Source organism: Protopterus annectens, chromosome 16.part0, assembly GCF_019279795.1.
Source record: "Protopterus annectens isolate FY-2018-M chromosome 16.part0, PAN1.0, whole genome shotgun sequence".
In the NCBI taxonomy this organism is placed as follows: Eukaryota; Metazoa; Chordata; order Ceratodontiformes; family Protopteridae; genus Protopterus; species Protopterus annectens.
This window is the reverse complement of record NC_056750.1, coordinates 458,354,854-458,381,995: the sequence shown is the minus strand read 5'-3', so window position 1 is coordinate 458,381,995 and position 27,142 is coordinate 458,354,854. Positions and strand designations below refer to the sequence as shown.

Genomic DNA, 27,142 nt, shown 5'->3' with positions numbered 1-27,142 from the left:
TTAGTCCCTTTGGAACTAGTATTTGGTTGACTCTCAGACCTCTAGGACTAATGCCTTTAGCCAAATAGGCTTTAAGTAATTTAAGGTGCCAAACAAAAGATCTTAAAGTTTTCATGTTTTTGTTTAAATCATTCAATAGTTTTTCACATCGTTGCTCCGGTTTTATGGAACTAGTATTTGTTGAACCTTCAGAAACCTGACCAATATCAAATGGTGCAAGGTCATCCCTATCGGATGATAAATCCAGAAGTATTTTATTTAAATCCATTATTAGTGTGAATTCAATAGTATATAGATATAAAAACAACCACGCCCTGTATATGACTAAAACCATACAACAATCGGACAATAATGGCAATATTTCAGTTTGTGCAATATTTTACAAACAATAGCCACGTCCAATACAGGACAATAATGGTATAAAAATTAAATTAGAGTGAGTGAATACTGTGACAATCCAATGCACAGTATCAAACCACTTTAACAGGTCAAATGTTCATAGGTTCATAGGTTCATACTAGGCTATCTGCCCGAGGGCATTTATAAGCCTAGCCCATCGTTTTGTGGCATACGCCACCCCTTTAGTATGGGGAACTATACCCATTATTTTGCTGTGCCTCTGTCGAGCAGTGACACTGAGGTAATTCCTGGGGTATATCTGCGATCTCCCATCCATTGGTCAAGATTTCTCTTGAACAAGGCCAGCGAGGTGCTCTGCCTCACATGTACCGGGATTTTGTTCCACAGCATAGGGAGTCTTTGGGTGATGAATCTATCCCTCCAGCACGTCCTATTAATAGCCGTGTCGAGGTTTAAGTCTCCCGCCCTTGTGGCTCTGATGGATCTAGATTTTTTGAGGTGAAGCATATTCATCAAATCTGGGTTTGACATGGCCTTGTATGTTAGGCAAAGGTCACCTCTGAGCAAGCGGTAAGCGACTGAATAGAGCTGGAGTTCTTTCAGTCGGGCTGAAAGCACCTTAAGTGTGGAGATATATTTGTGCTAGTATAATCGGGGCAATAATATATAGTTTTAAAGGTCCGAGAGACAAAACCAAAAAATATTAGTAATCAGACCCTGAATGATATAAAGAGCCCAAGTAATATGGACAGATTATATATGTTGTATCATACAAAAAAGTACATTTATAGTACTTAAAACAGATATGGTCATGAATTTATGTATAGGCTACTAAATAGTATTAGGATATGTGACAGCATATAAATAATATATGGCTAGTATACTTGTTCAGAACATACTAATATCCAGATATGAATAAAAAATCACATAAGCTTAAATATTGTTATTTCAACATATACAATATTTAGATATTAATTCTAACTGATCTTCAAATATGATACAAGTATTCTCATTTATCCCCTAATTGGTTCCGTTGAAAAAAATATTGTCCAGCTAATGTTGAGACATTCTTGATACACATAGGACAATTGTATGAGTATAATTATGTCACAAAGTTTTGATAATTTTATACTATCCTAAGCAAACGTCAATAGTCACCAACCGTTATTAACCATGAATGTAATTCAAAAACACTTGACCAGAAACAATCATAATTCCCCACAAATGTATGAATGGACTGAAATAGACGACTAAAATAATGTCCAATAATATCCAAAAGTAAATAGAGAAGGTTGTGTCTCTACTCAAATTATGGACAAATGAAAAATATAATAAGGTTACAGAATTAGAAGTTATGTCCTTACCATAACGTTCCATGTGGAGTGTTCATCTCGCCTTTGTTCTTACACCTGGGTTCGGAGCCGATCCTCGGCTCCGTGTCGGCCGCTTGCAAGCTCTGCATCGAGAAGAAGCTCGAGACAACCTATTTCCCACAATCCCCCTCTGACTTTACCTCAGATCTAGTTTGCAAGCAAACCAGCAGTCAGAGAGAGAACACACATGCAAAAAATTATATAAATGCAAGAACACTTATCTATATATATATATACACATATATTATACAACAACTGCGAATGCAGAAGCAGAATAATCCAGACCAGGCACCAAACTGAACGTTGTTCCTGAGGGTGGGAGGGTGGGAATGTAAGAACAAAGGCGAGATGAACACTCCACATGGAACGTTATGGTAAGGACATAACTTCTAAATGTGAGAGTGTTCGATCTCGCCGTTTGTTCTTACACCTGGGTAGCGTCCCTAGCTCCATGTTCCTGAGGAACTCACGGGAGAACGTTCTTGAGCACAGTGGAACCAAAGGTTGCCCTCTCCCTAGAAACCCTGTCTACTTTGTAATGAGATGAATGTATGTGGTTTAGACCAAGTAGCAGCTGCACAAATAGTGTCTAATGGTAGGCGAGCTGCATGAGCCAGGGATGTAGACACTGATCTTGTAGAGTTGTCCCTTGGGTTTGACAGATAAAGTTTGATTTGAAGAATCATAAACGAATATAATACAATCAGTTAGCCATTTGGAAAGAGTTCGTTTAGTAACCGCTACACCTTTCCTGCTGTCAGCAAAAGCTACAAAAAGTTGATCAGATTTCCTGTGATCCTTTGTTCTATCCAAGTAAAATCTAAGTTGTCTATGGACATCCAACTTGTGTAACATACTCCAATTTATTGGAGTGATTTTTGAAAAAGGTAGGTAATTCAATGGATTGATTAATGTTATTAATAGAGCAAACTTTGGGGAGAAAGGATGGATTAGTGCGAAGAGATACTCTGTCAGAGTGAAAAATCAAATAAGGGTGTTTAATGGAAAGAGCCTGAAGCTCAGTTACTCGCCTAGCGGATGTAATGGCTACCAAGAAGAGGGTCTTCCACGACAAATACTTCAATGGACAAGAGGAGGCTGGCTCAAATGGGGGTAACATCAATTTAGATAATAAAAGGTTTAGATTCCAAGGCGATGTAGGAGTTCTAACTGGTGGTCTAATATGGAAAGAACCTTTTAAAAAGGCCTTACAAAGTCTGTGAGCCATAATAGGTGCCCCACATTCTTGCACATGAAAGTTGGAAATGGCAGCCACTTGCACTCTTAAAGTGGCAGGAGACGCTCCTTGGTGGAACAATTCTATTAACTCCAAGATCTTGTTTAACGGAGCTATGACAGGGTCCAAATGCTGTGAATTTGTCCAGAATACAAAACGTTTCCATTTACTAGTGTAGGTCTTTGTAGTGGAAGCTTTATGAGAAGCCACTAGTATATTCTGAACTGCAGGTGAAAGAAGATCAGACCTGGCTAAGAAGGGAAGCGGAGCAGCCAAGCTGCTAGATGGAGTGACCAGAGCGAGGGGTGAGGAACCCCTGACGAGCGAGTCAGTAGATCTGGCTCTGGGTCCAGGATCCAAGGTCCCCGAATGCGGTGTGCCAGAAGAAAGGGGAACCAAATTTGACGAGGCCAGAATGGGGCAATGAGGATTATCGTCCTTTGCAGGTTGTTGGCTTTCTGCAGAAACTTTGCAATCAGGGGGAAAGGAGGAAAAGCGTACAGAAGACCCGGGGGCCAATCGTGAACCAGCGCGTCCCTGGGGACTTCCCCTGGAGGGGGTAATAGGGCAAAGTAGCTCCTGCATTTGGCGTTCATTGGAGACGCAAAGAGGTCGCAGGAAGGCAGACCCCACTTGCGAAAAATCTTCTTCGCAACTGACTGAGGGACCACTCGTGAGGCAGCAGAATTGCTCTGCTCAGCCTGTCTGCTATGACGTTGGATGACCTCGGGATATGCGTTGCGATCAGAAAGCAACCCGTGGACTCCGCCCATTGCCAAATTCTCATGGCCTCTCTGCATAGCTGATAAGACTTGGTTCCCCCTTGTTTGTTTATGTACCAGACTACGGACATGTTGTCCGTCTGAACTGCAATAGTCCCTAGAGGAAGAAGGGGAGCAAAGTGTTGCAACGCTAGAAACACTGCCCTCAACTCTAGAACATTGATGTGCAGATTGTACTCTAAATTGGTCCATTCGCCTTGGACTGTCTGTCCCTGAAAGATGCCCCCCCACCCTATCAGGGAAGCATCCGTGGTCACCATAGCTGTCAGCGTGGGTAGCACAAATTGTCTTCCGCTGGAAAGGTTGCAAGTCTGAAGCCACCAGACTAGGTGTGATTTGCATGTGTTTGTGATCAAAATTTCGTGTGTCAGAGGTAGCTGTTGGAATGACCATTGTGCAAACAGTAGCCATTGTAGAACTCTCATGTGCAGTCTTCCCAATGGTATCGCAATGAGAGAAGCTGCCATGAGACCCAAAACCTTCAGTACCAGTCTTGCTGGGGACTTTCTGGATGACAGAAGAAGAGATATGTGGCTTTGTAGTGAGGCTATCCTTTCTGGAGGAAGCCTTAGAATTAAATGATGCGTATCCAATTCCGCTCCTATGAATGAGATATGCTGTGATGGCTGTAGTAAAGATTTTTCGAAATTTACGGAAATTCCGAGGTGAACACAAAGCTGTAGAGTGTAATCCCTGGCCTGTATCAGTTGACGCTGGGTGGTGGCAGAAAGGAGCCAGTCGTCCAGATACGGAAACACCTGGAATCCCAGGCGTCTCAGGTGAGACGCTACCACTGCCATGCATTTGGTGAAAACCCTGGGGGCTGAGGTCAGACCAAAGGGCAGGGCTCGAAACTGAAAGTGGCTGGCTCCCAGCCGGGCGCAAGTGATCCCTGGACGCCCTGGCCATTTTGATGTGGTAGTATGCGTCCTTCAGATCTACTGAGCACATCCAGTCGTCCTTCTGTAAGAATGGAAGGATCGACTGAAGCGTGACCATTCGGAACTTTTCTTTCTTGACGAAGGTATTGAGGTTGCTTAGGTCCAGAATCGGCCTCCAGTCCCCTGTCTTCTTTGGAACTAAAAAGAACCTTGAGTAAGTTCCGAATCCTCTTTGGTCCGCTGGGACTGGTTGGATGACTCTTTCTAGCAGCTTTGAAATTTCTATAGCTGCAGGGTCTCGCAGATGGGGCGGCACATCTGGGAGTCTTCTCTTTGGAATGGGGGGGGGATAGGAAGGGTATTCTGTAGCCTCTGGTAACAACGCTTTTTACCCAGTTGTCTGAAGTAAGATTTTGCCAGGCCTGAGGGTATAAAGCTAAGCGACCCCCGACTGCCTCCAGAGCAGGACAGTCGGGCCTCCTCTCAGGAGTGCTGGAAAGGTTTTTCAGGGGGGGTATCCCTGTCACCTTGGTTTTGCGGACCCCCCTCTGCCGCCAGGGCGGCGTCTTCCACCTCTGCCCCCTCTGCCTCTAGAGGGGGCATCACCCTGTGTGCCTGGGAAAGATCCTTGGGGTTTTCGAAACCACATTTTTCCACCGCATTGCCCTTTGGGGTACGGTCTGGATGGGGTGGAAAAACGGACTCAGACAGCAGACAGAGTCTTTCCCTCCTGCTCACACCGGGTAAGGGTCTCCTTTACTTTGGGGCCAAAGGGAGTGGCACCGTCAAATGGGGCGTTAGTAAAGGAAGACTTGAAGGCTTCCGCAAATTAACTTAAGCGCATCCAGGATGGTCTACGAAGAGCAATCGCTGAAGCTGCTGCCCTACTCGATCCTTCAGCTGCGTATGAGATCAGCCTCATGGACGAGTTTACAATGGATGTAAGGGTATTGAGTTGTGCTGTAACTTTCTCTAAGACAGCAGCATCTGTAGTACCCTGGAGGGTATCTCCCAACTCTTTGATTAGATCCCTCTGTAGTCGTGTGAAGTGGGTCAAATAGTTCAGGGATCGCATAGAAAAAGCCGCTGAACTAAAAATGCACTTCCCGTACCTGTCCATAGTTCTAGAATCTCTGTTAGGGGGATGGACAGATGAGGAAGATTCCGACATCTCCTTTTTCGTGGCCGCTGCCACCACCATAGCGTCCACTGGAACTCCCTTAGTTAGATAAGCCTTGTCTTGGGGTGCAGTAATATACTTATTAGGCTTTCTAGGGACTGGCACCACCGTGTCAGGCGTCTCCCACGCCCTTCGAGCAATCAGCTCCATTAACTCATCGAAAGGCGAGCACCAAATGCCTTCAGCAAGACTGACATCCTCAGAAGGGGGGAGGGATTGCCAATCACCTCTCTGTTTTAGGATCTCCAAGATGTCAGAAAAAGAGACATCCTCTGAGGGTGACTTTGGGGACCCTTCTGACTCATCCAAATCAGTGTCAGTTGTCAAAGATTCTTGTGGAGAATCTAAGTGTCTCCTCTTACACAATCTTTTCCTAGGGACTTCTTCGGGGGGAGCATCTGAAGAAGCCTCCGAGGAAGAGGGGGCACCCTCCAGGGGTGGCTGAGACACAGGTGCTCGACGCTTAGCTGTAGCCGTGGGTGCAGAGGAGGATAACGGTCCTTTATGGGGAGAAGCTGTTTCTGCTGATGTGGTTGTCTGGGTAGACAACACCTTCCTCATGAGGTCGAAGGCCCCCGGGTCTCGAGTAGAGGTATCTCCCGGTTCCGAAGAAATGGGAAGAATCCCCGAAACAGGCACCGAAGGCATCGACCCAGAGGACGGAACAGAGTCGATCCGAGCCGAGGCCCCGAGAGGGAGCGTCGGAACCGAAACATCGGTCCGACTCTCGGTCCCAGAACCAAGGATGGATCTTCGGCTCCGAGACTCCGGTACCGGATCCGACTGAGTCGAGGTGAACGGAGCCGACCGACAAAAGGACGGTTCTGGCACCGAGGGCTCCACAATCAGCAGATCAGCTTCTTCCGGCTCCGAAGACTGGACAGGTCTCGGAGGAGGAACAGATGGAGACAGTGGAAGGCCTTCAAGTCTCGACACCAATTGAGAGGAGACAGAGATGAGTTTGGATAAGGCCGTATTCTCCATTAACTTCTGCACCACGCGGTCTACATCGGTGTCGGAGAGGGGTCTGGAAGAATGGTTCGAAGGAATCGAAGATGGAGCCGACCTCAACAGTGTCGGGGGAGGGAGCTCCGTCACCGGTTCCAAGACTCTAGGCTCGGAAACTGACAACAGTTGAACACTTGGTCCCGAAGTCTGTGGAACCGGTGATCTAACTGAAGAGCTCGGAGCCGATGACCTGGGCTCAGACATCTTCGATTCCTTCGAGGATTTGGATGCCTGGTCTGAAGCATTCAGAGCCTCTTGAAAAGTAGGTTTTAACAAACCCCTATCCATGAGTTTCCTGCGCCTATCTGTCATGACCCTCCCACTGAAAGAATGACAAATTGAGCAGTCTTCTTGCAGATGGAGAGGGCCAAGACAGTAGACGCAGGAACTATGATTGTCAGTAACTGACATCTTTTGCCCACATTGGCAATGCTTAAACCCAGACTTAGCCTTCTCAGACATCTTAAGCTAATATGGATACTAAGTGAAAAGTCAAGTCCAGTAGGAAAGTCCAATCCGGTAATTTTGTCAAATCCAGTAAAAAGAAAAATGTCTATCCGGTAGTCACTCCAGTAAGGGGTGGTAGGCCCCGAGGGAAACTCTAATAAGTTTAAACTAATGTTAAACGGAACAGAGAATTCCTCAAAACCGTATCACACACTGTCACTAAACAACTTTTTAGAAAAAAATTATTCTGAAATATACAAGAAAAAATATTTAAATCTTAGCTTAGGTGCTCGAGCTCGATCCAGTGATGCGAACGCTGCAGCGGCAAACTAGATCTGAGGTAAAGGCAGAGGGGGATTGTGGGAATTAGGTTGTCTCTAGCTTCTTCTCGATGCAGAGCTTGCAAGCGGCCGACACGGAGCTGAGGATCGGCTCCGAACCCAGGTGTAACAACAAACGGCGAGATCGAACACTCTCACATCAAACATATTAGTAAAGTTCAAGCACAGTAATCATATTCCCAGTTCAGGGTCTGATGTCAAACGACCTGATAGAATTCCACTGTCCGTTCCTGTAAGTGGTAATACTTTCAGCGACCAGATAGTCAAAGTACGTTGCCTATCAATAAGGTCAAAATGTCCCCCAAAAATTAGTATAGTATCATTTGTCACAATCACGATAGAACTTTAGTTGCATAGGCCAGTTAGTATCACAAATGACAGTAAAAGTTTCCAAAATAATCAGACAATGCGACGCCCAAAGTAAACACTGTATCGCTCAAAAAAGGTGATTAGATCCGTTGAGTAATATATCCTCACGAAAAGTAAATGTTAGTAAGCGCCCACATCAACACATACAAGTTCCAATTTCCACCTATAGTCAACGACTCACCAGAAAACTCCAATGACCAGTCGCTTAAATCCGTTGAGTGATATATCCTCACGAAAATAGAGTGTTAGTGAGCGCCCACATCAACACACACAGTTTCCAGTTTCGCGTAGTTTTAGTCGACTCACCAGGAAGAACTCCAATGACCTGTCGCTACACATAATCGGCTTTCAAAATGATGCAAAAAAGAAAAGAATAATCCAATTTGGACAAGGGGATGTCAAAATTAGTAAAAAAAAGTCAGCCATATGAATAAGGACGAACACGCCAACACAGCACACCATAAGTCCCCTAGCAGGAAATGTAGACACGTGTATCAGAACAAAGTTCCCCTGCACGTAGGGAGTTGCACGGCAAATGGCAAGACCATCAAAAAGAGACTAAGCCAGCAACAAGTGAGCCATGAATAAAATGTAGTTTATTAAAACTACTTAAGACTTCATGAAAAGCTTAATAAACAGACCGGTTTCGGCCTGGATTTAACCTGGCCTTCTTCAGTGTATAACAGAAAAAAGCTTACCAAGTGAAAAAAGTCTTATATAGTAAAGCAAAACATTTGATTGGCTGACAAAACACATCCTAGTCATTAGACTCATGAATATTCATGTTAAACTAATATTTATACATCACACTAAAAAAATTTTATTCATAAATATTCATTAAGCCCTGGATTAAATAGGGCACCAAGTTTGGTAATCCATTTCTTTTCTTTTACATTGAGTTTGTGATGCCATCCAGATTTATGGGTTCGATCTCCAATGAGTTTATCAATAATAATGAAATGAAACTGAGCTGTTTGATGTTTAAGTGTGTGTTTATACTTTTAGGTTTAATTTTTTTCACTTGGTAAGCTTTTTTCTGTTATACACTGAAGAAGGCCAGGTTAAATCCAGGCCGAAACCGGTCTGTTTATTAAGCTTTTCATGAAGTCTTAAGTAGTTTTAATAAACTATATTTTATTCATGGCTCACTTGTTGCTGGCTTAGTCTCTTTTTGATGGTCTTGCCATTTGCCGTGCAACTCCCTACGTGCAGCGGAACTTTGTTCTGGTACTCTTTTCAATACTATGAAATTCAGAATTTTGAATTTCAAGACTATGAGCTTTCAAGATTTAGAAGCAGACCTATATTTATTTATATATATATATATATATATATATATATATATATATTTTTATCACTTTGGTTGTGGTATATTTCATTAAAAATAGATTGTTCAAAAAGCCTTTATGGTTGGGATGGCAAACTGGTTGAAACGTCAATTTGTTGAGAAGCATCAAGTACTGCTTTTACTCTGATGCAGATGCTTCAGATTACAAATTCTAAGGATAACATCTAAACTTAAATCAGCAAGACACGTAAAGCAGATTAAATGAAACCAAGTACTTCAGTATAGGAACATATGCAAATGACTTTTCCTTCAAATGAATAACCTAATTCTCCGCATTTAGACCTTTAGTAATTCCATAGAGTTGGTCGACATAGTATCAATCCCTGGAGTGGTTATTTCTGACCACTTCATATTTATCTTGCATTTATCATGAAACAGATCTATCTTTCCAGTATTTTACATTTGGCATTACCCTTGGCATCCCCATCACTATTCAATGCATGTTTGATAAAATGTACTTTCTTACTAGATTTTAAATGCAAGGCCAGATCCATAATCCTTTCAATCCCTACTGTAACATGCAACTTAATAAAGTTTAAGTTCATTGTATAGCACTAGCATTTGTTGTCTCACATTCTTTAGGTATTCAAACGATGGATGCACAAGGAAAGTAGTAGAAGCAGAAATATCTGAACATGAATTTTTAAACAAGAAATATCTTCTTCATAAAAATGAAAATCGGTCAATGAACATGAGGCTACCTTTTTGATATATCACTGGTGTTCCATAAAAGCATCTTTCATGCTCACGCTTGGTTGTAAAAACAAACCTGAAAGCATATCTTTCTGCTGATGCGCTTTCAATACATAAAGGCTCCAGATTTGTGCTCTACATTTTCTTGATAACCAAGATCCCTGAATGTCACCTTCATTCCACTGTCACTCACTTGTGGTTGGTATATCCACAACACTGCCATTTGCAAAGTTAAATAAATCCATACAGCACTCTACAACAGCCCAACACCTTCTACCAAGCATAAAAACAAACACCTACAGCAGACGCATTGGCTCAACTTCGACAAGGACCATTAAAAAATGCGATCATTTTTTTTTTCTCCTTTGGCTTCTCTTACCATAATGAACACTAGCATGTCAGACAGCCACAAGGCAATTACTAAAACAGTACCCAGAGTTGAGGACAACCAATCTTTTTAACCCAGCCATCTGAAATCTCCACTAAAAGGCCAGTCACTGAGAATTTATTTTTCTGTCTCGAGTGCTTCACTTTTTATAGGAGGTGCAGCAGAATGTTGCTGGGGACAAAGAGAACCCAATTTAGGACAGGGAAATCCTGTCTGCCTCTCAACGTATACCACTAAAACCTTCCTTACCATCGTAGCAACTTATGAAAAAAAATCTAATGCAGGTTAGCCTTGATTTCCACTTCCTAGTTAACACTTGTTTTGCTTTTAACAAGTTAAAAAAGCCTTGTTTTGTCCCGACAATTAAGCTCCCTTGCTCCAATTGAACAGTATCATCAGTTTAGTAACCTCTAGATGGCTCAACCAGCATCTGCTCTAGGTCATTTTGCTTAAATCCAGTCAGCTCTGCACACTCCCAAAAGGCATGTTCCTAGTTTCCCCTCTCATTCTTCAAACTCATTATGCACCTATGACTATTACCATGAACCTGAGCGAAGATGCTTTTCAAACTATTCGGGGTATAAAAATATATGCGAGTGTTTCCAAGAAAATATCCTAAACCTTAAGTTAATAAGGCAAAAAAAGCCCAAATCCACTGTGCAATACACAGTTTAACGCAGTAATAAGGACATAAATAGCAGTATAAACAGCAGCAAGCAACCAAGCTTTTGAGTAAAACTCTTCCTCAGTGTTTGATAAAATCATCCAACCATTGCATATACATATATATAGGAACACAGCAAATAAACATTCAGCTTCGCTAACAGCATTTGTCTCTTTAAAGTGCCCCCATGTCATATAAGACAATTATAATGACATACTATACATAACTTAAAACAATATCTTATAAAACCAACACACGATTATACTTAAATCATGTTAGTCTTTTAAAATGGGTTTTATACTGTTACTGATATTCAAACCAGGTAGATGGTCTGGTCTGCCTTAAAAAAGTTTATTTATACTCTGCCAACTCTGTTTTATTTACCAAGTCTCCCCCATTTTTATTTTTACTAATCACCTGCAAAATTCTAAACTGGAATTTATGCTCCACACCTAGTGCTACCACATGCTTGGCTAAAGGATTAGCGAAGACATTCCTACGAATGCCCAAACAGCTGGCATCTATCCTCTCAATTTATTACTTTTGCCAGTATACAAAAAATTTGGCAACTCAGTTAGCGAGATATACCACATTCTCTGTATTACAGGTGCCTGAGGCTCTAAATTCAAATGACTTCTGACTAACTGGATGCAAAAAATAAAAGTCCATATTAATATCCCCACAGTGTGTGCAATTATAGCATGGTTTAGTACCAGCCTTAATAAATCTCTATCGTATTACCTTTTGTGTCCTTGTAACATAAATACTGCTTTAAGTTTTTTCCCTCTTAAAAACAAAGTGAGGCAGCTCATCCACTATCTCAGTTACTTCCTGACTTGACGTTAAAATAGTCCAATTCTTTTTAATAATCTGCTGAATACATTTTGTATGTCGATTATACTTAATCATATAAAGTTTAGTTAAGAGTTTTTTATGTTGGAGGTAGGTACAGGAGAAAAAGAGAAGGCAGTGGGGAGATTACTAGTTCAAGGTGTGGGCTGGAGGGCAGGGGGTTGTTTTTAGCTAGTGATAGTATGGTTAGCGTGAAGTGTGTGTTGAATGAGAGAGCAATATTTTCGGAGGAGTTATGGATGTTAGGAAGAGGGGTACTGACTTTACCTGGGTGGAGGATAGAGTTTATAGAGGACCAGAATTGTTTGGGGCTGTGTTGGGAGGAGTCTAGGGCAGACTGGTAGTATAGGAATTTGTCCTGTTTTATTAGCTTTTTGATTATTGCGTAGTTCTAGGAATTTCTGTCTAGTTGAGGGGGTTTTGGTTTTGCGCCAGTGCTCCCAGGCTTTATCCCGGTTTTTCATTTCTGACTTAGTGGTTTTCTGTAGCCATGAGGGTTGTGCTTTGGTTCTGGAAAGTCTTATGGGGGCATGGTAATTAAGGATGCTTAGGAAGGTAGTATTAAAAAATTCAATTGTGTCAAGACTGAGGTACTTTAGAGGATGCCAGTTACATTCTTTGAGGGATGAGATGAATGACAGTGGGTTAAAGTTTAGTTTTTTACGTATTTGACGGCAGATGACAGGTTTAGCTTGGTACAGGTATTTTTTGAGTAGGAATGTTGGGGAGTGACCACTGAGGCTATCTGATAAGAAACCTGTTATATGATTGGGGGCTCTTATTGACTAGTATCCAATCCAGGGTAGTGTGCTTGCTGGAGTTTTTATTTATCATAGTTGGCGACTGGACCAGTTGGGTGAAGCCATGAAGGTTTACATGATGGGTTGGGATGGCTGCCAGCACAGGATTGCCAGTCAATATTGAAATCACCTAAAATTAGTTTCTTGGGGGAATTAAGCTGTCTTTTGCCTTGACTATGTTTGTTCTAATCCTTTGGCCTGTTAAGACATCTTTTAGCTTTGTAAACCTTCTTAAATTGCAATTTTAAAGGCTTGCACACTTCCCACCATTGATTAGTGACTAGTTTGTCTTCCCAACCTTTTCTCCCAATCCTGCCAGAGTTCCTTGAACTGATTTTTGTAAACAAATACATTTTTTTAAACACCTTTACTGAATTATCACTTGTGACATGGGGACATTTACATAAAAGTAATCAAACCATACTAACAAGCTCACATTTACAAACATTGTACATTACTGATATTTTCCCTATAATCTGGGCAACATCATTCAGTTTCTGCCTTCTTGCACCTCATTCCTCCTCCAAAACATTTTTCTGCATTTTCATAATTACCATTTTTTCTACGCAATTTCCTCCTATCTTTTCTAAAATGCCCCTTTCTGGTTTTTTTTGTTTCTGTTACAATATTCACAACTGCAAGTTGTTTTAGATTTTGATTTCCATTTTCTAGCAACTGCTTTTTTTTTTTTTTTTTTTTTTTAAGCAGCCACCAGTATTAAACTTAGCAAGGCCTTACTAAGTCAATTCAGATCCTGCATCCCAACTTAAAAAAAAAAAAAAAAACATTTCTTTAGTTGCACTCAATTTCCTTATCCAGTATTTCAGACAATTTATTAGTTCCAAAACATATGTTCCCAATTACTTCTTTCTTCATCACACCTCCAATATTTGCCATCTACTCAATTCAAAATTATTTGGAGTCTGCTTGGAGTATGAAAATATATGTACAAACATTTGCAGCCAAAAACCCTAAATCTTTAGACTTTGTTGCACATTTGGGAGCCATACAAGTCTTCCCGTAGTTGTGAACTGATTATCTAATCGCTCTTCCCAATCTTTTCCAACCCCTTCAGATTTATATGTCCCAGTAATTATCCCCTTTTTATAGCTATGTCTGTTCTTGTCTTCATTAATGCTGACTACTTAATTCCTCTTGATCCCTATGTTTAAATTCTGCTGTTACAAGGATGTCTATTCCAAATCATGTAATCCAAACATTTTACTTCCTTCCAGTTTTGTATTTTCCTCCTGGTTGACTTGCTCGAAATACCTTGGCTTCTTAGCTAGCTTCCTCCAGTTACGTCACACTGTCTACCATCTGTACTTAGGAACCCTCTTAATGGTATACTTCCTTATTCCATTTCCTTACTAGCATACTTTTCAGTATACTGTCTGCCACTTTACATACACAAATTCTACCAAGTTGTTTTTGTTCTCCGAAGAACCTGACTCCATTTACATGCCTTTATTTGTAGTATACGTAATAACTTCATCTACATAGCCTCAAGTATCCCATTACAAAACTTTTTTTTTTACTAAAAATTCGGTAATATTCATACCATATTTCTACATCAACTTCACTCCCATGTCTCCTTTTACTCTACTCTTGTAATTTCCATTCACAACTAGTATTTATCTCAATACTAGCACCCCACAAAATACCTCAGTATGTCGGAAGAGCTTGCTAGACCCTCAGCAATAACTACCCATGATTAATGAAGAATCTCATTGTCAAGTTGCTTTGTTAAAGTACACTTTTTTTTAGTACTGTATATTCTATTGTCTTTGTGAAGATTTTCTACCCAGGCTCCTTCTGAATAGGGGCTTAGTGCCAAACAGACTAACCAGTTAATACAATTTAAACAAAACAATCTTTTGAACTAAAAGCATATTATGCATGCTCCATTCAGTGCAAAACCACACCTTGACTGTACCGAGTTAATCACAACCAGCAGTTATGTTCAAGCAATACAGTAAAATGTCTGCAGAAAACTAATCCAATGGATACAGGTGGTTTTGAAGTGTGCCTGCATGCACTCTCCAAATGACATTAAATCCTTTTGAAACAGCCAACAAAAATAAAATATCCTGAACACGAACAGGATTGTACAACACATCATAGGTCACAATTACACTGGATTTGCACTGTAAGAGTACAATCTGAAGTGAGACTGTTAACATAGTAACAAGTAGTGAATGTCAATGACTGAGAGCACAACTGTACATGTTTGGGATGGAGGTGGTGCCACCTGCAGAAACATTCAAAAAATGAAGTATCTACCCTTTTCAAGTGGAAAAGTCTTTAGAACTACACGGAAGCAAGCAGGTCAGACTTGCTGCTCACAAGCAGAGCATTAGCGATCACGAGTTCTCAAACTGTTGTGTGTACATAATAGAATATCCCATCCATCTGTAAACATTGTCACAAGTCTAGTCACAGACATTACAGTGGTTAGAGAAAAAAACATCCCACCCATTCTGTCAACATTACCATATCATTATATTTCAGGCAACAAAACAGAACCAAAACTTTTCTTGGACAATAAAAAGATTGATGTTCAAATTTTCACAGACTGGACTATGATGAAAAAAGAAATTCTGCACAACACAACTGAAAAATACAAAAAATACTTATGCTGAAGACAGACAATCTCAAATTACATTTCAGTTGTAAAACATGAGTACTGTTCCAGAAAACATACTCTGATGAAAAATCTTACCAGTTGTAAATAAGATGTCCTTCTCTTCCACCATGTTTGTAAGTATATAAAATAATGTAACCGTCACCACCATAAAACTGGCTGTATGAAGCAGGATCAACTGGTACCTTGTCAGAGCCCTCAACACGCCATATCTAAAAAACAAAATACTGCTAAGACAAAAGCAAAATTATGCAGAACATTCTGGAAAACATCAACTAGATTGGCTTGAACTGCCACATAACCTGACATATCTACAATTAACTACTGTACACACATACACAAGCCATCAATGTGCCCTTCTCTTTCCTCTTTACTAACCATATATCACCCCAACAGACCCCTTAGAACTGAAATCAAATTGTTGCTGAAAGTTGACAAACCAAACCTCTCAGCGGGTCAAATGCTGTACTCTTACTGTCTCTAAACTCTGGAATGCCCTCCCATCTTCAATCAGAACCATCAGTAATCTTGCTATCTTCAAGACATCTCTCAGAAAACATTTTTCTCTATGGCACTGCACGTGCCAAAATAAAAACCTGCTTCCTCCAACATTATCCTTTCATCTTTCCATCACTGTACTCCTATAACTGCTCCACTCCATCTTGCCATAACTATGAGCCCTTACTCTGCCTGCTAAATATCAGCAACTAACACCTACAAACCAACAACATTTAGTCATACAACTCCACCATCAATGAAAATAACTTTACACAATGTACAGGTGTATAAAATGTAAATACTTTTAACTGTTTAGATCATATCTTCAATGCAGTATGGCTGTATGTACTCTGTACTAGTGTTAATTTCTGACATTTTGCTGTACTGTAACTTTTACTGTATACTATATGTTATTTTTCTTGTACAGTTTTGTAATGATGTGGAGCTTTTACCCCTGGGCCTCCATTGAAAATGGGCTCACCTAGGCCCAATGGACCTTCCAAGTAAACAAATGCAATAAATAAAATAAATACAATCTTAATCTGTTTAATAAAATTCTGGCAGTTCTAACTCCTCCTAGTAAAGTGTTTACATGACAATAATCTGTTTCCTCCAGTTACCCAATCACCTCAAACATTTTTTTTTTTTAATTAATCTTTGCCTGTTCTTGCCCCTTCCTTTTCCCACTGAAGTAGTCAACTCCCATTATCTATGTTACCAGCCACTAAAGTGAAATACTAGCTTTTTTTCATTACCGTGCATCCTTGTCCAGGTATACTGCACATGGACCATAATGAAATAGATGCAACACATTTCAACTTGTAAGAGTTATAGTGGTAAAAGCATACAATGTGGATAGAGAAGGGACACCTTTTATCAGGGCCCCAGCTTAACATCTCACCCCCTAGTTGGTATTATGGCATACTTCTAATTCCCAAATACAACCCCTATATATCTGGGCATGCTATAAATTCAGTCATGTTACCAAAGGTGGCTGCTGTTCCTCCCATCTTCCAATGGAAAGTGCACATTAGCAGTCTGATTATGCAGCCAATGGGGGGGTAGTCAGGACACTACATACCTAGTGTTTCTTGCTTTGGCCATCCTTTCCAAATGACCAAATATGGGTGTTAAATACTGCACGTAATGTACCAGTGCACTGGCTAGAGTGCTTAAATGTTGAGCCTAGAAATTGCAGTAATATCTATTGTCCATTAATGTCCTACTTTCTGCACACAGTACCATGGCAGCATAAACAGTTTAACAGCGAATATGTTTCAATCACTAGGAGAAAGCAGATGTATAGAAGACAAGTAGGACAAGAAAGCATTTACAGAGTGAAAAGGTCTGCACTGAAACATACTGGCAGATGTCATCTCATACACAGACTCGCTCACAGATGTTAACTTTTCCACTAGACCCAACAATAACATCTGGACCATTGTAACTCTCTACACAGAGTACTTCATGATAAATATCCTTCCTTGCGTTGACTAGGTGAATATGTACAGCGTTAAAATAAAAACGCTAGAAAAATGCAGGTACACTGGTCAAAGCAGGACCATTTTTCAAGAAAACGCATGTAAACACTTCAACTACCACTACTGTTCTCTAACTTTAATATAAACCATAACATAGGTAACCTCACAGCTGTTGTACTTGTACAATGGTCAAAATCTTACAAGTCTTGCATATCAAGTTAATACAAAACATGGTGTCCTTGGGACACAGACACCATCAGTTTCATGGTTTAAAAGCTACCTCACACTAAGATCTATTTTGGGACCTCAACATATTTATAAACCACCTCCACACAGCCAGTATACTTGCCCCTATTGTGCAATATGCTGAGAACTGTATTCTCGTGCTTTGTAAAAACAATGTACTACAAAAACTAACCTACAAATCCCTTACATCCACTAAAACCTGACTTTCCAACTTCTAGCTGTTCCTAAAGCCCAAATCAAAGTTAATCCTTTTGACCCCCAAACATCTTTCCAACAAGAAAACTCCCTTTACCATTACCTCAGACAGTACAAAGACTGAACTGATAAGCCATACAAAACATCTAGGAGTCACTGTTGATGAAAACTTAAAACTATTACCATACAAAAGAAATGGCAAAAAAAACTCGTGTCACTTAACCATCTCATCAAGAAATCACATTGCGCCTCAACCTACTTGCTAGCAACTATCCTCTATGCTGCTCTTAATACTGGCTAATTTACAGGTCTATCAAACTCTGAATTCTGCAAAATTTGCCCCAACATGCCATACAAAGATCAGTGGCTCCCCCTTACACAACTATCCTATCTAGAACTGTCCTCCTCCAGTTCCTTTTCACAACTTCTTCTTTCGGCTGCTTCCATTAGGGGTCGCCACAGCGAATCATGTTTCCATTTCTTCCTGTCCTCTGCATCTTGCTCTGTCACACCAACCACCTGCATGTCCTCCCTCACCACATACATAAACCTCATCTTAGACCTTACTCTTTTCCTGTTACCTGGCAGCTTCAACCTTAGCATATTTTTCCACAATATACTCTGCATCCCTCCTCAGCACATATCCAAACCAAAATAATCTTGCCTTTCTGGCTTTGTCTCCAAACCTTCCAACTTGGGCTGACCCTCTAATATACTTATTCATAATCCTGTCCACCCTGGTCACACCCAGTGCAAATTATAATATCTTTAACTCTGCCACATTCAGCTCTGACCCGTGCCTTTTTGTCAATGCCACTGTCTCCAACCCATATAACAACTGGTCTGAATACCTTCTTGTAGACCTTCCCTTTTCACTCCTACTAGTTAGTGTCAAATCACTCCTGACACTTCTCCACCCACTCCATCCTGCCTGCACTCTCTTCTTCCTGCCTGTACTCTTCACCTCTCTTCCACACTCCCCATTACTCCGAACTGTTGATACCAAGTATTTAAAAGCTCATCCACCTTTGCCACCTCTACTCCCTGCATCCTCAGCATTCCTCTATCTTCCCTCTCATTCACACACATTATGTCTTAATCTGCTAACCTTCATTCCTCTTCTCTCTAGAGCATATCTCCACCTCTCCAGGTTCTCCTCAACCTGTTCCCTACTCTTACTACAAATCACAATGTCATCTGCAATCATCATAGTCTACAGGCACTCCTGTCTGATCTCGTCTGTCAACCTGTCCATCACCATTGCAAATAAGAAAGGGCTCAGAGCTGATCCTTGATGTAATCTCTCTTCCACCTTAAACACATTCGTCACTCCCACTGCTGACCTCACCGCTGTCACACTACCCTGGTAAATATCCTGTACCACTCTTACATACTTCTCAGACACTCCCGACTTCCTCATACAATATCACAACTCCTCTCTAGGCATCATGTCATATGCTTTCTCCAAGTCCACAAAAACACAACGCAACTCCTTCTGACCTCCTTTCTACGTCTCCAACAACACTCTCAGAGCAAACATTGCATCTGTAACACTCTTTACTGGCATGAAACCATATTGCTGATAACTAATCATCACCTCCCTTCTTAACCTAGCTTCCACTACTCTTTCCCATAACTTCATGCTGTGACTGATCAATTTAATCCCTTTGTAGTTACTATATCTCTGCACATCACCCTTATTCTTAAAGATCGGTACCAAAACACATAATCCGCTCCTCAGGCATCCTCTCACTTTCAAAGATTTCATTAAACAATCTAGTTAAAAACTCCACTGTCGTTTCACCTAAACACCTCCATGCTTCCACAGGTATGTCATCTGGACCAACAGAATTTCCCATTCTTCATCCTCTTCATAGCTATCCTTACTTCCTCCTTGCTAATCCACTGCACTGCATGATTCACTACCACACATCTAACCTTCTCTCCCTCACATTCTCTTAATTCATCAGCCCCTCAAAGTACTCTTTCCATCTGCTCAACACACTCTCCTCACTTGAGAATGTTTCCATTATCCTTTTTCACCCTTACCTGCTGCACATCTTTACTAGCTCAGTCCCTCTGTCTAGCCAACTGGTACAGGTCCTTTTCTCCCTCCTTAGTGTCCAACCTTACATACAACTTTTCATAAGCTTTAGCCTTTGCCACCTCTCTGCCATGCACCTCATCCCCTTCTACTCCCATCTACTTTCTTCATCTCTGACAATCCCACTTGTTCACCAACCTCTTTCTCTTTATACTCTCCTGTACTTCCTCATTCCACCACTAAGTCTCCCTGTCCTCCTTCCTCTTTCCAAGTTCCAAGTTCAATGTGCAAGTTTCTTTCCACAACTGAAAAACAAACTCCTAAAATCTAGAAAAATGCCCAGCATTAAAGAAAACGCAAATATACTACTCAACCACACCTCTCTGCTCCACAAACAACTACTTCACTACTCTAACCATTTGGTGACTCCCTGCATTCTTCCCAAGTCTATAGACTGTGGAACTTGCCAATACAGCTTAAACAAAACAGTAACAATCACTTCAAACACCAACTTAATCACCACCTGGTCGAGCTTCGGCTTTCATGCGGTCATCCACCACAATATTTACTCTGACCAATTTATCAGAATACTATCCCCTTCTACTATCTCTATCTGGTACCTTTACAGAAAATAGTTCTCTACTCCCTACCACACTGCACAACCTGCAATTCTGATCTAAATACTCTACTACAGTAAAAGGTGAGCAGTACAGAGGGGAATAACGTCACTGTGTGCATTTCATTTCTATTACGTTTTCATAGCAGAATGAAATCTAGAGTACCATTCAGTATGCATCTGTTAGTTTGCTTCTAGTCTTATCACCAAGTGCTGGCTGGTTTGAAAAGTACAAGATTTCCTCAGAATAGAAATTCTATCATGGGATTCGGAATTCATACGCAAACTGAATGCGATGAACGATGTTATAATACAGTTGCTCTTAATGAATCTTGTAACTCGAAGAGACAGGCCCTTGATTTGCTGGTCTCCCAACTAGATGTCTTTCTGTGCTCTAAAAGGAGATGGTTATTTTCTCAGCTGAACTGTCTTGAGTGAAAGTTATTTGTTACTGTGCTACTCAAGAGTTCTGAGCCATTTCTGTAATGCTGCATTAGAAATAGTCATTGGAACCTAAAGACAGGTTTTCTGCCAGCAAAGTTTTAGTTGACAGTCCACTACTTTTAACTCTCTACATGTAAGCTTTACTAAACCTTTTTTTAACTAGTTTTAACTACATGTTAAATAAGGAAAATGGATTTTGGTGTGATCAATTATATGGACATGTTTTAGGCTTGTGTGCGAGTGGGGTTTTAATAAATATATAAACTGTTAAACTATCCTTGTCACAGGGACTTCTTCCCAGATGGGAAGAAGCATTCTTGTGAGGAGTGACAATGGGTTCTAATAAAACGCAGAAAACAGGAAAAGTACAGTTGTGTACACTTACCATAACTGTAGATGTTAGAGTGTATTATGTGTTGCAGTCATCACTTGTGGATTATCCCTGCTGGGTAGCCCTTGGCCGGCCTGAATACCAGAGTAAAGGATTTCCCTCGTGCTGGCTGTTGAGACCGTGGCTGACGTCAGATTATCAGAGCTATAATGGGTGACAGCCGACGCAATTACATCAGTCTTTCTTGCCGTAGAGCCTGAAGCAGAAGCAGTTTAGCAAGTGCATCTGTCGGCTGTTGCCAGAGTGAAGAAAACCGTTAAGTACCCCCATTGGGGGACATTTTCCTGCTTTTAACCAATGGCAAAGAAAGTCAATAATTGTCTTAGTTATGCAAAGCAGATCCCCACAAAGAGACTTTCATTTTCTCTGCATCACTTGTTTAGACCCAGACCACAATGTCACCGGGTGCCAGTTCTGTGCCCTGTTTAATGCTAGAACCATACGAAGCAAATCTGAAACTATAGCTAGGCATTTTAGTGAGTCTCTCAACACGATATGGCGGTCTCATCCGGCTGACTTTCCTAAAAAAATAAAAAAAAAAAAAAAGGAAAAGGATAGAGAGAAGACTCAAAGTTAGGCCCACTGATGACTTGGGTCAAGTCTGGTATTTTTCAACTCAGTGCTACAGGTGAACTCTGAGGCAAGGAAACGTCGCAGGCCTCTACAGATACCAGTTCAGAGTCTGGTATGCTGCCAGATCACCTGCCTCTGCTGGTGGCTCACTGCTTCCTCAGGTGGTTGGGTCCAAAGCCACTTTTCAAGCACAGACTTCTGAAGCCAAAGACCCACCCCCACACCCAGAGGACCTTTCTTTTGGGGGAAATCAAATTCCCTCAGAGATAACCTTCAATGAGAGGCCCAACACTGCCCTCAAGAAGAAAAGGAGTTCCCTGAACTGCCCCCAGCATAAACCTCTGGCCATTCTGCCTATCCTGGATGTAGTGGAGGATGTTTTTTTAGAATCTGCCCTTTCACCAGATTCTCTCCTCCAGGCACCCAGAAAACCAGACAGGTGTATTACAGGATGCAGGACACCCACAAACATTAAGAACCCTAATGCAGACCCTGAAGTCATTACTCAAGGCCCTAAGGGAGGTAGAGCAAGCTCATTTAGAAATCCCATTCCAACTGACAAAGCAGAGCTTTAGACAAAGTGGGGGAAAAATATATACACTTTAGCCATTTTAGCTGTAAGAGCATTAAATTGTCAATTACATGTGCTCAGATTCCAGCAAAATGTCCTTGAAATGATTAAGCAGAAGTTACCTTCCATTCCTGACAATAGTACTACCAGAAAATTAACAGACCACACAGTCTAACTCGCAGGTAGCCAATCACTCCTTGCTTTTACCAGAGCTGTAGTCACAGGCTCAGTAATTACAAAGTATGCCTTGGTTAAGGAAGCAGCCTTTGCCTGACAGGTAAAATCCAAACTGCTAAATGCTCCCTTAATGATCAGCTGTTTGGTCCTAAAGCAGGGGAGGTCATTAAGAAAATGGAAGACAGAGAAGTCCATGCAAACCGTCAAGGACTCCTTACCGGTGCAACCCCCAGGTTCCACAGAAACTTCCCCACTAAACACTGGTCCTTTCCCTGTCAGACAAAACCAGTCCAGAAAAGGGGACACAGAGATAGAACTTCTAGGAATCTGTTCCATAGCCAACAAATACCCAGGCAGTGGTCCACTGCTGCTCCTTGGCAAGGGAGTTCTAAACAAACTCCCTTCTCCAAGGACTCTCAAGGACTCCCTCCCCTCCCTTATCTGCCCCTCAGGTCACCCAACAGGCTAGGAGGAAGACTTTCCCTCTTCCTAGTTAACTGGCAGGCCATCACCTCAGACCTATGGGTCCTAAAAACTATTACCAGCAGGTACAGATTCTATTTTAAAGAGAAAAGAAAAAGGTCAGGTTGCCCAGATGTCCCTGCAAGTCAGAGGACAGAAGCTATTTGTCAGATCAGAAAGCTTTATGCTCAGGATACAGTAGAACCTGTACCAAAGGAACAGACCGGACAAGGATTTTATTCAAGACTCTTCCTGGTTCTCATAAGAGGGCACCTGGCACCCTATCCTACAGCTCTCCACCAGGAACCTGTCCCTCCCGGTTCTAAAATTTAAGATGAAAAAACTGCTTCCTATGCTCCTGCCACAGAGCCTGTCTAGTGACCCTAGATCTGAAGGAGTTACCCGAGGTTCAGAGCAGAATCCCAACACTTTCAGTTGTCCGCTCTGCCCTTTGGCTTATCCACTGCTCCCAGAGTCTTTACCAAGTGCCTGGCTCCAGTCATTGCATTTTGCAGACAGAAGGGCAGACACATTTACCGCTATCAAGAGGACTGCCTCACACAGGCAGAAACCAAGGAAAAACTTCTGTAGGACCTCTCCTACTAACCTCTCTGGGATTCACCATCAACCAGGAAAAGTCCATTCTACAGCCCACATGAAGGGTACCCTTCTAGACACCTCAGCAGCACAAATGGCCTTCCTCCCTCCTCAGAAACAGGCCTTCCTATAGTCTTACTTCACCCAGCTGGCACACAAAACCCACCTCATTGCCATTAAAAATCCTGCAAACCCTGGGATACATGGCATCCTGCATCCTGCTGTTACCCCTTGCCAGGCTATGAATGAGAAAACTGCAACGGTACACAAGGAATCTCTGGTGACAGCACTCCCAGCCACTGGAACACCAACTCCACCTGATCCACAGACCCCTGATTCTTTGTCTGGTGAAGGAGTTCCTATGGCGGGCTAAAGCTTGCATCCTAAACAAGGGACTTCTATTTGTCCTTCAGCCACATGGCCAAAGAATAACAGATGCCTCAAACAATGCCTGGGGAGCTCACAAAGAAACACTGAACTCAGGCCTTTTGGGAACAGCAGATTCAGGGACTCCTTATCAACCTGAAAGAAATGCTAGCAGTGCACAGAGCAATTCTAACCTTCCAAGAGCATCTGTCACCAGAAGTCCTTTTAATCAAGACAGACAACACAACTGTCATGGGGTACATCAAGCAAGTGGGCACACATTCTTACACCCTATGTCGCATAGCTATGAAAATCTGGCAGTCTGCCTCAAACCTGGGACTGCACCCGATAGCACAATACCTTCCGGGCAAACAAAACACCCTGGCAGACCAATTAAGCAGACAACTCCTGGATCCACACAAGTGGCAGTTGCACACAGACCTTCCTGCGGATCAGCCAGGTATGGGAAAAACCAGACAGACTTTGCAATCTACCAGAACCCGCCAGCTGACAAAATTTTACTCAAGGAAGTTTAACACAAGGGTTTGGAGGGTAGATGCCCTCACCTTTCACTGGGGCAGCCTGTTTGTATATGCTTTCCCACCACTGCCTCCAATACCCAGGGTGCTGCTCAAGATCAGAGCGCAATGGCCAAGTGCCATCCTAACTCCCCAAGACTGACTGAGGCAGCACTGGTACCCCATGCTGTTCAGTCTGAGAAGGTCCCCTCCCATACTCCTATCCCCCTCCACAGATCTCACACAACAAAGGGAAGCAACTGCATCGAGGCTTGGCCACTCTCAATCTAACCACATGGTTCATTCCTCAAAGGCAGATAACACTGCAGCCCTCAGCAAGCAAATTTTAGATATTAAAAACGCCTGTAGACCTAGCACCAAAAATTCTTACTCTGCAAAATGGAAATGGTTCACCTGCTGGTGTAGCATCAGAGGTGCAGACAGTGTGAATGTCAGTTTAACAGCGGTTCTAGACCACCTAGCAGAGCTTCTAGAAAAAAGGTTGTCCTACTCCTCTATCAAGACTCGTGCTTCAGCTGTCTCAGCCTATGTCCAGCCAGAGAAGCTCTTGCTCCCTCAGCACCACTTAAAACTGTTCCTTAGAGATGTAGCTCACATCACACTGCCTAGAAGGCCATCTGTATCAGCTTGTGTTCTTAACTTAGTTTTGGGAAAGTTAACTCTCTCCCCTTTCGAATTAGCATCCTCAGCAGATCTCTACTACCTCTTTTGGAAAACTGCCCTACTGCTGTCACTTCTGCCAGGAGGGTAACTGAGCTCCAGGCCCAAATGGCCACTGAACCCTTCATCTTCACTGAGAACCAACCCTGCCTTTATGCCCAAGATGGTCTCAAAGGTAACATTCAACCAGACCATTCACCTACTTTCTTCTCAAAGCCTACCAATAAAGGAGAAAGAATTCTGCATACCGCGGACTTATACAGACAACTGATTTCACCCATTGGTAAGTGTTCACTTGCTAAATAAATGTGTGCAATGATTTCATTTTATGTATTTTCTGAAGAAGCTCTGTTCAACATTAAAGGAACGAAAGCACTCAAAATCAGTTCTGTCAACTGCTTCATTTCTCTTGGTACTTTTTAAAGTGTTATTATTTATCAATTAATGTCTTTGCTTTTTGTTTTTGTGTATTCTGGTTACATATATTTATATATATATTATACAATCTCTCTCTCTATATATATATATATATCTATCTCCACACACACATATATATATATATATATATATATATAAAATATGCACAAAAAAATGACAAACTGCAAAGTAACTATTAAATGTACAAACTTCAGCAGCAAAAATAAAAATTCAAAAACCACAAAGGAACAAAACTGTTAGAGCGCACTTTCATTCTTTATTGCATAAGAACTTCTTCAGAAAATGAGTCCACAATATAGGGAAATAAATATAAACAGTAAGAGAAGGGCAATAAAATCAGTAACCACCAAAACCAATTGTTCAGCACCATTACATCATGTCAGTGTAGCATTCACATAGAACATACATACATATATATATATATATATATATATATATATATATATATATACACATACACACACACATATATAATATATATAATACACACATATGCATATACATATATAATATATATAATACATATACATGATTGTGTCTTTTGGCTTTTCCAAGTTAGGGGTCGCTGCAGCAGAACTCCGGTCCGCTAATGATTGCTAGTGGATTTTTACATACTGGATTACCAGCCCTGACACACAACCATCAACTAAGGCACACCCCATTCACGTATGCCTCTACACAGAAGACGCTCTAGCTGAGAATTGAACAGGACAACGTCTTGAGGCGACAATGCTACCGCACCACCACCATATAACATGCACGCACACAGACACGCATTACATATGCGCACACACGCACGCATTACATATGCGCACACACGCATTACATATGCGCACACACGCATTACTACATTACATATGCGCACACACATTACATATGCGCACACACACATTACATATGCGCACACACACATTACATATGCGCACACACACATTACATATCTTTTTACACACATATATATCGCACACACATACTACATTACATATGCACACACACATATACATTATGCTTTACACATACATATATATACATTACATATGCGCACACACACATTACACATGCGCACACACACATTACACATGCGCACACATTACATATGCGCACACACACATTACATATGCACACACACACATTACATATGCACACACACATTACATATGCACACACACATTACATATGCACACACATTACATATGCACATACATTACATATGCACACACATATATTACATATGCACACACATATTACATATGCACACATACAAGGCAAATGTATACACATATATACAATACATATATATACACACATACAATACATATATATATATATATATATATATATATACATACAATACATATATATACATATATACACACATATAACATATATAATACATATATAAATACACATACATATAATACATATATATATGTATATATATGTATAACACACACACCACCCACACACCACACCCACA

The 27,142-nt window shown here is 41.4% G+C and overlaps 1 protein-coding gene across 1 annotated transcript in view; it reads right to left on the bottom strand.

The window, feature by feature from the left end:
- Window positions 1-27,142, bottom strand: part of GSN (gelsolin) — a gene marked incomplete in the record, with an annotated part of 970,219 nt that overhangs the window by 409,498 nt on the left and 533,579 nt on the right. Inside the window, 1 exon segment of the mRNA XM_044058005.1 lies at window positions 15,446-15,579. Coding sequence (XP_043913940.1) covers window positions 15,446-15,579 — 134 coding nt within the window.